Source organism: Mastigoproctus giganteus, chromosome 3 (assembly GCF_048544385.1).
Source record: "Mastigoproctus giganteus isolate SK-2022 chromosome 3, ASM4854438v1, whole genome shotgun sequence".
Classification (NCBI taxonomy): Eukaryota; Metazoa; Arthropoda; class Arachnida; order Uropygi; family Thelyphonidae; genus Mastigoproctus; species Mastigoproctus giganteus.
In genome coordinates, this window is record NC_143577.1 from 78,336,588 (window position 1) to 78,348,906 (window position 12,319).

General features: G+C 35.0%; 1 protein-coding gene across 1 annotated transcript in view; it reads right to left on the reverse strand.

The window, feature by feature from the left end:
* Positions 1 to 12,319, reverse strand: part of LOC150088099 (DNA repair protein RAD50.L-like) — a 553,006-nt gene that overhangs the window by 223,617 nt on the left and 317,070 nt on the right. Inside the window, exon 12 of the mRNA XM_090370570.1 lies at positions 5,259 to 5,460. Within this exon, the coding sequence (XP_090226696.1) occupies positions 5,259 to 5,460 (202 nt within the window). The remainder of the gene's footprint in view (positions 1 to 5,258; positions 5,461 to 12,319) is intronic.

Below are 12,319 nucleotides of genomic sequence, written 5' to 3' on the forward strand. Positions count from 1 at the left end.
TATTTTTAATATACTTGTATAATAAATTTATGCTTAATAAAATGTGTGTTAATAAAATTAATGGTCGAGATTCAGTTTTTTTTTTTTTGTTTGTTAGTTGTTGGCGCATCAGCTTCTATGGCCATATTGCACCTTCCAAGGTTTTTTTTTTTTTTGCATTTTACTGTGATCCAAGCCCGAGGCGGGAATCGAACCCGCGACCTTTGGGTTGCCAGGCAGGCACTTTACCTACCTGGCTAGCCCGGTCAGCTCGAGATTCAGTATCGGATATAGCGTACCAACTGCCAGCGATACGGCTGTGATTGATGGGTGCTGACTCCGCCCAGTGTCACGTGATTCTTAACAGATGGAAGCAGCTGGCATGGCTGACACCCACTGCGTGCCAGCCATGTCACCCGTGCCGGCACGGAATTTTTCTTGATAGCAAAGAATGAGTACCAGCACCTATTTTTTTACAAAAAAAGCACTGATTAAGGGCAAATGTGGCCCTGGCCATGGCACCAAGGGAAACTAAAGAAAAGCATCTTTCCATAGGCATGAACCAACGTTACATTTGTAACCTTGAGAAGCACTTGTATGCAACCCTAAAATAACACATGCATGGAAAGAAACAATAAAATAGGCACAATAACTGTAAGCAATTACGGGTCACAAGGAGAAAACTAATTTAATTAGCTATAAGGGATGATGTATCAAGGTAGTTAAAAAAAACCCCTATATATTAATGCAAGGAATACTGTACACATAATGAATGAATGTGGACTGGTTAGCTCAACTATCGTTGATCCTTTGGGATATTTGAGACATGATGCCACCGAGATAGGAGATAAAGAATTTCATTATGGTGAATATAGTGTGTTCAGGAGAAACAGGGAGGGAAGAGAAGGGGAATTATGCTTCTTATCAAAAGTGCTACATGAATGCAAAGTCTGGGCAAGCTCAAGTGGACACTGTGCCTGTGTAGTGTGAGTTAATTAATGGTACAGGAACCAGAGCCTCATTATGGGCAACTTTATGGTCAGTGAGTTTGATTTCCCTTATGAGCAAGATTACAGTTTGTGGCGAAAGATACAATACAGGAACACAATTCATTTTAGTAAAGCTTTCAATAAAGTTCTGTTTATTGTATAAGCTGGTGAGTTGAGAAGATCCTTAGGTGGATCAAGGGCATGCTGGTCATAAAATGGGAGACTTCAGAGTCGACCAGCACAGTATGCAAAGTCTCTATTGGGGTTGTTTCTTTGGGCTTCTTAACAGGGCTAGGGAGCTAGGCCATAACGCACCAAAACTGTGGTGAAAAGTGACAGTCTCCTGAAAAGTTTTGACTAATATTTAAAGTGCGTTATAGTATCAAATCCACCTTGAAATAGGTAAATATTTTGGCTATATCCAGTGCATCTGCTAACATTTGGGCTAATGTGAAAGGTACTTATGATACAAAATGAGCCAAAGGTAGCCAGTCTGTCTCTGTTGTGTGTGTGTGTGTGTGTATGGGACTATCTATAAGTAGATGTTGAACTGTGAGCTGTGTATTACAGTTTAGTCATTCTGGAGGATTGGCGGCTTCAAGTAGATGCAGATGAGTTCAGTGGGTGTAACCTATCCATAGTCTAATGGGTATAACTTCTTCTTGTCTGTTGCCTCTGAAGCTGGATTTCCAAGCTTTCAGTGCTTTCTTTATATATAGTAACTTGTTGGTTTGGTTTTCCAGATTTGTTACCATTCTTTTGCATAGCACAGTTTAATAATAAACTAGTAATCTGGGAATGGCACATTGAAGGAAGGATCAATAGTGTTACTTGCAGTTTTGGCAGCTAAATTTGCATACTCATTTACCAGGATACTGCTATAACCATGGATCCAGCAGAAGTTGATGTTCTGCATATTTCCATTTCATTTGATCAGAATATACCAGATCTGTATGAGTAACAGACTCATTCTTTTTCTTTGACTGTATAGCTTGAATTGCACTGATTGAACCTGTGCAACATAGTAGCAAACAGTATGGCTCTTGATTACGTGAAATTTAAAGAAGTGATAATTGTACAGAGTTCCACAGTATGGTGATATTGGAAAAAACTACAGCCACACCGACATGACTGTCAGTTTTGGATCTGTCTGTATACACTGGAATGAAATATGCATATTAGGCTGTCAGTAATGCATGAAATTGTAATATGTTCTGTCAGGAGTGGGAATTTCCCCCCCCCCCCCATGCTGAGGGTGATAAATCATGGCGGTACATACAAGGGACAGTAGGTTGTATATCATTTAAGTCAATTTGCCAATCAGTAAGTGTGGAGCAAAGGTATAGACTGACTAACCTGTTGATGGATTCATTGACATGTAAGCTCTGTAGAAGTTCCCCTATTTTGGGGAGAAAAGTAGTTTCCAAACTGGGCAATTTAGTTGTCCTTTTGATTGTTATTTGGTTTTTTAGGAGCATTAGCAACTAAGGCCATATTGCTCCGGGATATGCGGTGGTCATTCCTTGACCTTTCCGCATCCTCCATATTTGGTGGTCACAGGCTTGAACCCTGGTCTAATCAAGAGGCGTGTGCTATGCACTGCTGCTCCTGCCCACCTGGCTACGGAGGCGCCAATTGTCCTTTTGAGTTTCATTGCATAGCTTACTAGAAGAGCTCTGCTTAAATGCAACAGGGATTCACTGACTTCAGCATAGAGACTCTGAATTGGTGATGTACAGTATGCAAGTTGAAGGACATTATGACATATAGGATTCAGCCATTGTACGGCACTTCTAGCTGAGCTATAGACCCATAATCTAGTCACAACTACATTAGCATGTGGTACAAATGCAGCAGTGTAAATCGGATGGTTCTCCATGTTTTGGCAGATAGCACCCTTAAGATGTTTAGTTTTTTCAGGCATATTATCTGGAGGTTTTTATACCTCAAGGAAAGTAAGTTTTTTTTTTTTTTTTTATCAAATCTTTTATCTGGGTCTGGATGTAGATTAAGTTTCCTACAAAAGTGTATTCCAATGATATTTTGAGTTGAGAGGCAGAAGCTATTTTTGCTGGTTTATGTAACAATTTTGTCAATTGCACCTTGCAATTGCCTATTCACCATTTGCATATTGGGGGAATAGCAGAAAATAGAGGTCATCTGAATACAGAATGGTAGATACTGTTTTTGGTAGGTTCTGCATTATATTTATTTTCATGATAAATAAAATGCCACTAAGTAATGAGCCTTGTGGGACTCCTTGTGGAAGTTTAAACTTCCACAAGGAGGTTTGTAAACTTACAAAGTTATGAAAAGTCTGTTCATGCAGGAAGTTTTTGATGAACAGTGGGAGATTGACCAGCAATGCTGGCTTGTATAGGTCCTGTAATACGCCATAACTCTATGCAGTGCAAAAGGCTTTTTCTATGTCAAACAGTATCATAACATGTTTATTTCTGATCGAACCAGCAGATCAAACATGGATTTACCCTTACAAAAACCACATTGCATGAAATTGAGATCATGTTGTATTAGGAACCAGGTCAATTGAGCATTCTGATAATTTTTGCCACAACCTTGCTCATGCAGCTGGTAGGTGTGGATTAGTAGGATCTTTTTCAGGTTTTGGAAAGGCCAGAATGTAAGCATGTGCCATTTGTCTGGGAATGCATGTTTTGTAAGTACACTATTATTACAATCATGACATTAGTGTAGAACAATAATGGCGTCTTCATTAATAATAGACAATAATAGAGTTTGTGACAGCATACAGATTGAATTATGCAAAATGTGAAGTGATCATATATATTATTCCATAACTCAGGAAGCATCATTCTGTAAATAATGTGTGGAATGGTTATTTTATGAAATCAGTGTAATCAGTGAAATGTTTGAATAGCAGAAACAATATTAAGCATAGTTTTAATTTCTTGGGAGAATGGGAATAACTAATTCTAAAAAATATAGGAATAAACACTTTACATATTTTGGCAAAATTTTGCCACAGACAGCCATCAATGAGAAAGAAAGAAAGTGCCAACACCAAGAAAGAGTATTCCTCTTCAAATAAAAGATCATTGCACATATGAAAGGTATATCCACAGCAACAGGCCACCAGAACTAGATTCCATTCTCTTCAGCCAAAAGAAGAGAGTGGAGTACAAGTTGAAATACAAGTACCAACAACCTCTATGGAGAAATGCATGGAGGTTGTTGGTACTTGTATTTTCACCAAAAAAGCACTGATGCACAATAATATCACATTTGTTCTACTATACAACTAAAATGAACATAAAATAAAATAAATTAATTTTTCAGTGGATGGTATTTTTTATTATTTTTCAAAACTCTTTTCAATGTACATGATAATCAAGGCAATAGTGATAACCAAAGCTATAAATAGTGATAATCAAGGAAAACTTTTGATTATCACTATTTAGCATCTAATTTATGAAAATTCTTCAAGCTATATATACTCAGAACCTTTTGGAGCAAGTGGGTGGGTGAAATTAGATTTTTTTTTTTTTGGCTGATGCTATATAAGCTTGCTTTCTTGCATTATGTGCCTTTACTAATGCTGCTAATTTTTATAATCTATTTGTAAAACACAACCATTTGTAACATACTTGGGTATGAGTTTAACTCTCACCAGATAAACATGGGCAGACACTAAGAATAGCTCCATACTCAAAGTAAGAGTTTCTCCTAACTTTCAAAATAATTATTAGAATTTACAAATGGTGCAGCATTTATTTAAGTCTCTCCATAACTATTTTTAACAACCACTTTATTGCCTCTTCTAAAGTTGGCAATGATCTCCACATGGATTTCAAAATATTGTCAAAATTGTTATTAAAAAATGGTTGGGTATTGGAATGTTTTTCCTTTCCTTGGGTATTGGAATACTTTCCTTTATTTCAATAAACTCAATCATTCTGCCTAAACCTTAGGTGGAGGGCAGTGTTTTTTTAAATCACTTTTTAAGAATTCCTTTTAAAACTTATGGAGTCAAAGTTATATAGCCAGAGTTGCCAATTAGCCACTAAAATCCAAATAAACAAAAACAAAAAAAATAAAATAAAATAAAAAATAATAAAAATAAATAAATATAGTAGAAATACCTACCAAAAGATATGACATAAAATGAAAGGAAAATCACTGTTACAACATCAAGAACCTCATTTATTTTAATGAAATAATGTCACAGACATTTAGGTGGTGATTATTATCATTAGAAAGAAACCCCATAAGTATGAATCTTTTGTGGATAAAATTGATTTTTTTCCTTACCTTTGAAGTCTTTTCTATTTTTTCGTTCTCTGAAGATAATGTTTCTTTTTCATTTTCCAAAGGTGTCCTTTTCTGAATTAATTTCATAATGTTTAAATTTTCATATTCTAAGCTATTTATTGTCATTCTTAATTTCTGAACTTTTTCTTTATGACTACTAATGGCTGCTTGATTTTTTTCTATTTCTTGATTGACTACATCACTAAAGAAACCAATGCAAGTATATAAAGCAATGAAAATATAAAATTAAGGTAATAAATATTTAAAACAAAGTAATGAAATATATAAAATCTGAGGATCAAATTGCCAAGGTGCTGTTGGCCAAATTCTCTATAAGTACCTTCCCAAAGGTAAAAACTATGAATTAAACATTCTATCAAGACAGTCAAGCATTTATGCACGATTTAATTTGCAGGAAAATTGTACCTGGCCTGTTCATCATGTAATATCTATCCTTGTATACAATCCCATCTGTGGTTGAATATTTGGTGAAGCACAGCATTCCTATGGTATTTATGTCTGGCCAATTCTCCCAATTTCCCCATGTAATCCTCTTTCCTAAACTGAAAGCTCAACTTAAAGAAAGAAGACAAGACACCAGGGAGGACATTATTAAAAACACAATGAGAATATGTAGCAATTCCAAAAGAAGATGCTTTTAAGCATGTGTTTCAGTAAGTGGTAGCATCATTGGAATGAGGCTATTCAGTTATGAAGTGACCACTCTGAAGGGAATACATTCCACATTCCAAATAGTGCATAATTTTTTGTGTTACTAGTTCAATTTCAGAACTTTCTGGCAGAACCTCATACATCAATTTGAAGAAATTAATTTTATACCTCTAATCTATCAAAAACATTACTATATAGGTCTGAGTAATTTGTCCATTATTAATAAGTTTTTATAAGGTATGTACAGGAATAATTATAGATGTATTTTCTCCTTTGTATAATGTGAAGCTGTGTTATTCGATATAATCTATCATAAAAATCCTATGCCCCCCTCCACCCATGGAATTTTCTATTTACCTCTAAAAGGGTCTTAAATAACTGCCCTAAACAAGGATTAACTTTTGAATGACTTCATTCTGCAAAGTTGATGTTTTGTTTTTTCTTGAACATTGCATCAGGCAAATTTTTAGTTTACTGAATAAATTACAAAAGATCTAGGGCATCTTGATCTTTTGTACTTGCATTCTTGCACTTTTCATTGGGGACATTCTTCAGTGCTTATGAAAAATCACAGGTGGATCTGTCTGAGCAACTATATATATATGCTCAGCAAATCATATGAATGCTCAAACAGGTTAAAGTCAGAAAATGCAAGATGGTCAATCTGGATAATCCATGAACTTTATTTCCTCCTCATCCAGCATGCTGTCAACTAGCCGTGCATTATCACTTTACAAATCTAAGCCTTTCTCCAGTGGCTGTGATATATAGAATGGGTAAGAGCCTGAAGGATCTTTATTTTATTTTTTAAAATTATTTTTACTAAAGCCAAAATATGGCACAACATAACTGCCACATATACAATACCGTTGGCCTCTCTCTTCTCTCTTTTTGATTACAAGGATCAGCATGTGGACACAATAGCACTCATGCCTCTCCAGACCAATTCACCCTTATAAAAGTGATGACATTAATTCTGTACCAACTAAAAAGGGTTGGTGCAGATACCAAATTCAATCCAAAAGGTCTTCATGAGAATCAGAGTGAAAGCTGAACTTATCAATCCTCCTGTTGACTGCATTAGTTGTTTATTACCATTTGTAGTAATTGCAACTTTATTTGTAGCCTATAATCCCAATTACTTAAACTGTGCCATTAACCATCAAGTGGGCAAATCAAAATATTCATCAATCTCTTCTTGACTGCACCAGTTGTTTCTTATCAATTTATATTAATTGAGGCTTGATATGCAGCTTATAATTCTAATTACTTATTGCAAAAGTGCAAAGGATGGACAATAATGACAAACCTTTCTTGCATCAAAAACAATCCATGGGCATGCATTTTACATCATTCAATATATTTTTTAGGGGAAAATATGAAGTAATTTTAAACAAAGGAGATTATTTATTCTTCATTATTTTTAATTTTTGTAATTAAAAAAATAATTAACATCAGCCATACCAAAAAAAGTTAGGTGAGCGAGCAAGCAAGTTGTATTGCATGCACCAACATCAGGAAATTAGATGTTTTATTTATGGCTATGCTTTGTTTGCCTTCACAAATAACGATGCAGACTGAAAATGAAAACATTAAAGCAATACTGAAGTTCATTCCCACTTGATGGTTAAAGAAAATATTATGTAACTAACATTTATATTACCTCCTATTTGTGAAGGCAAATAGGAGGTAATATAATTTGGAGTTCTCCTATTTGGAAGGCAAATCCATTTGACAATGGAAAAAGCTTATGTTTGTTGACATTTGCATTGCCTTATAAAGGCAATTTTCTATATAAATAAAATACTTTAATCAAAATAAAGAATGTTATGTGCTCATATAAAATGTTTCATTTCATATTAGAAATTAACATAATAAAAATTAGTTCAGAACTTACAGCTAATTTAAAAACTATGTAAAACATTTAATTTAATATTCACTCTGTGAAGCACATAAAAACTTTAAATTAGAACAAAATTAATATCAGAAAATACATGGGTAGCTTCTAGATGTAGGCATGAGTGTTACTGTGGCCACATGCTGCTCCCTATCATCAAAAACAGGGAGGCCAAAAATACCAGACACAAGTTCTGCTATTCAGTCTTAGTAAAAGTTCTATATCTCCAAAAAATGTACAAATGCATTTGATAAAAACACATCAATATCTGTAGGTTAAAGCTGCTAAATTGCAGAGAGACGAAATGTTTCATCATATTTTTTACTTTTAATTTACAGAATGCAACACCAACTATTTTTTTATAATTTTTTTTTTGCATTTATTTATTTAATCTAGCCTTTGCATTTCCTGAGCTAATGCTCAGCCACTTGTATAATATGTCACAAATGACATATTACACAAATAAAACAATTATAAAGCCTCAGGCTTCCTTGCATCATATGGCTGATTATAATAATAACTCTGAAGCATTTTTCCTCCTGTGGAAATCAACTTTAAACTTCAAGCACATAAATTTAAACTCTCAACATGTATAAATATCAGCAATATAATATTGCTGATATTTATACATGTAAAATAAAATAAAATAATTCCTGCTCAACAATACATATTTAATTTACATCCAATAAACAAATAAGACTCCAACTCTATAAAAACTATATTTGCAATCAGTAAATAAATAAACTTCCAATTTGATAAATAACTCAAAATATACAATATACAATACAGCAACCCCGTATAACACGGTTTCACTCTAACACAAATGATAATTGCAGCAATCCTCGCACAACATGGCACATACATAACATGGTTTCGCTCTAACATGGTTAGAGAATTGCTGCAAACCTCACAATTTTTAAGCAGAGAAAACCCTGCTATTATGTTGGATGTAATTTTTCAATATTTCCATTCTTTTTTTGTTAATCCCCGCCACTAACTTGCTAGACGTTATGGGAAAAAAAATTATTGGGAATTTCCTGTGTTAGGTTCCATGCTATTGAACTTGTGCTTGCTTGCGACCATAAAAAATTGTGACTTTGAAGTGTCCAGTTCATGACTTTTAAGATTTTTGTAAGGTTATATTGATTTTTATTCGATTGTTTATAAATTTTACTGGGTATGTATTACTAAGCTTTGTTCTTAAGAACCGCACTGGAATAATTTCACTGTTACGAATTTAATTCCAGCCCTAAATTATGCCTAAGAAACTTGGGCATAATTTGTGTAACTGCTGATATATTTAAAGAATGGTTTCTAAATTGTTTTGTGCCAGCTATGGAAAACTATTTAAAGTGGAAAAATCTAGATTTCAAAGTTTTATTACTATTGGATAATGTGCCAGGCCATCCAAAAAATTCAATTCATCCAAAATGTCAAAGTAATGTTCCTACCACCTAATACAACTTCTTTAATTCAGCCATTAGATCAAGGCATTATCTAATGCCTTGATCTAATTTTAAGGGGTCTACCCTTAAAACTCATTATATCAGAAAATCATTAAATGGATTTTGGAAAAAATTAATTCCGAATCTATTGAAATGATGGAGGCTCGGAAACATTTTTCAATTGTGGATTGTATCGGAATCATAGTTTTATTGCTCAGAGAAGTAAAACTGTCAACATGTGCGTTTTGGAAAAATGTATGGCCAGAATTTAACCCCAAGGGCTCACATCTGGTGAGTATGGGCTTGGCACACCCAGGGTCCTGAGCTAGATATCATCATTCTTCTGTTTCTTGGTGGTTCCCTTCTACTTCTGACTCTCTCTCTCTCTCTGGGTAACTCGGAAATTTTTTTTTAGCTGGTGCAGCATAAGCCTCAGGCTTCCTTGCACTACATTATTATTATTATTAATAATAATAATAATAATAATCAGTGTGATAGCAGAACTTGCTAAGTCAGTAGGAGGGGAAGGTTTTGATAATATGACTACTGAAGACAGTCAAGAATTACTGGTAAAAAAAGAGGCTGGCAAAGTGGATTTGGTGGAAATGGCATCAGAGGTAAACCAAATCAATTCAGAAAATGATAGCACAGATGAAAATTCTGAAGTTCCAAATTTTACACTAAAAAGCATACAGAAAGGCATAAACTTAGCTGAGCAATTAGAATCTTATTTTTTGAATGCAGATCCTTCGACTAAAAGGAGCCCAAAGTTCAAAAGGGAGCCTCAAAAATGCTTAGCTCTATACCATGAAATTTACAAAGATCTATCAAGCAAAAGCAAACAAACCCAGATTAACGATTTTTTAAAGGGAGCAGAAGAGCACGAAATCTAGATACTGCAGAAGGAAGTTCAGAAGTTCTGTTGAAGATATTCTGCAACAGAGAAAACATTCTCGTCTGATTGTACTTAGCAGTGGTGAAGAGGAAGAAAATTAAATGAATGTACATTATCTGATATATATGCATCACAGTTTGTAAGACGTTTATTCAGTTATTACTATTTTTAATAAAAATTAAGTTTCCGATAGTTATAATTACTTATATGATAAAAGTAACATAGAGAAGCTCCAAATACTTAAATGAGTTGATACCCATTTTTTGAATAAAAATATCTCTTAAATCATTATATTTTACACATCTTAATACATCCACAATTTCATTACAAACACAATATGGATTCAATACCTAGTTCAACAAGCCTTTTTCTTATACCATACCCAGTTATAAGCACAGCAGCAAAGAATCCCAGTTCAGGCCAACCCCTCAAATCTTTCTTGACTCGCACACCAGGCAAAAAGGCATACATGACCCGACCCAGCAGCAAGCTGTCCTGATGATGCTGCCATTTCTGTATAATCTCATTTTGGAACCTAATTTTCTCTAATTTCAAATCTGATCTATTATAAGATCTGATATATTATAAGATCTATTATAAGATATGATATTTAATAGCATCAAAGAGCTTTCTTGTTTGGTTTTAGATTCAAAAAAAATAACCCCGATGAGTCAGAAAAAGCAAGCAAGCATTTTGTGCTTCTTAGGTAGTACATCGCGTCGTCATGAGTTGGTTAATGAATCAGAGCCTCCGCAGCCACCACAATGCATCGTCAGTAAGGACATTAGAACTGGAGGTGGAGAGAAGAAAAAGTTCCAAGTTTCAAGAAAATATGATGTAGACTACTTGAAGTTTGGATTTATTCAAGAATCTGGAAGTGAACTGGATCCATAGCTGCTTTGTATTACATGTTCTGAGAGTTTATCCAATGATGCCATGAAACCTTCGAAACTAAGCAGGCACTTGCAGTCAAAACACCCAGATTTAGCTAAAAAGCCAGTTGAATACTTCCAAAAAGGATGCGTGAAAATTTGCAAAAGCAAAAAAGTTCATTAGCAACAATGATTGTTGTAGATAAGTCCTTAGTAAAATCTTTTTATTTGATAGCACTTCAAATCACGAGATGTAAAAAGCCATATACGATTGGAGAAGGCGCCTCTTCTCCAATTGAAGAAGCCAGGTGGGCAGGAGCAGCAGTGCGTAGCACACGCTTCTTGATCAGACCGGGGTTCGAGCCCATGCTCACCAAATACGGAGGATGCGGAAAGGTCAGGGAATGACCACCGCATATCCCCAGAGCAATATGGCCTTAGTTGCTAATGCTCCAAAAACCAAATAACAAACAAACATAACAAACGATTGGAGAAGAATTAATTAAGCCTTGCTTGTTACAAGCCTGTGAAGAGGTTTTGGGGAAACAGGCTGTCCAGAAACTGAAAGGAATTCCTATATCCGCTAACACTGTGAAACGCAGAATTGAAGACATGGCTGAAGATATTGAAAATCAAGTGATTGCTTGTTTGTTTGTTTGTTTGTTTGTTATTTGGATTTTAGGAGCATTAGCAACTAAGGCCATATTGCTCCGGGGATATGCGGTGGTCATTCCCTGACCTTTCCGCATCCTCCGTATTTGGTGGTCACAGGCTCGAACCCCGGTCTAATCAAGAAGCGTGTGCTACGCACTGCTGCTCCTGCCCACCTGGCTACGGAGGCGCCCAAGTGATTGCACTTGTGAAAAATTCTACATTTTATTCAATTCAACTTGACGAATCAACATACATAACTAACAAGACAGTTCTTCTTTGTTTTGTGAGGTTTGATTGCCAAGATTAGCGAATACAATGCCTCTGTTCGCTAATCTTGTCGGATAGAACAACTCTGAAATTTTCAATGCACTTAATGGTTATTTCCTGAAACACAGTATTGAATGGAAGAAATGTGTTGGGATATGCACAGACAGTGCCGCAAGCATGACTGGACATCGTTCGTTACAAAAGTGAAAGATGTTGGACACACAGACATCTTGTTTACTCATTCTATTATCCATCATGAGCAACTTGTGGTGAAAAGATTATCTCCAGAACTACACGAAGTACTCTCTGATGTAATTAAAATTGTAAACGAAATTCACCACAAAGTGCTCAATTCTTGA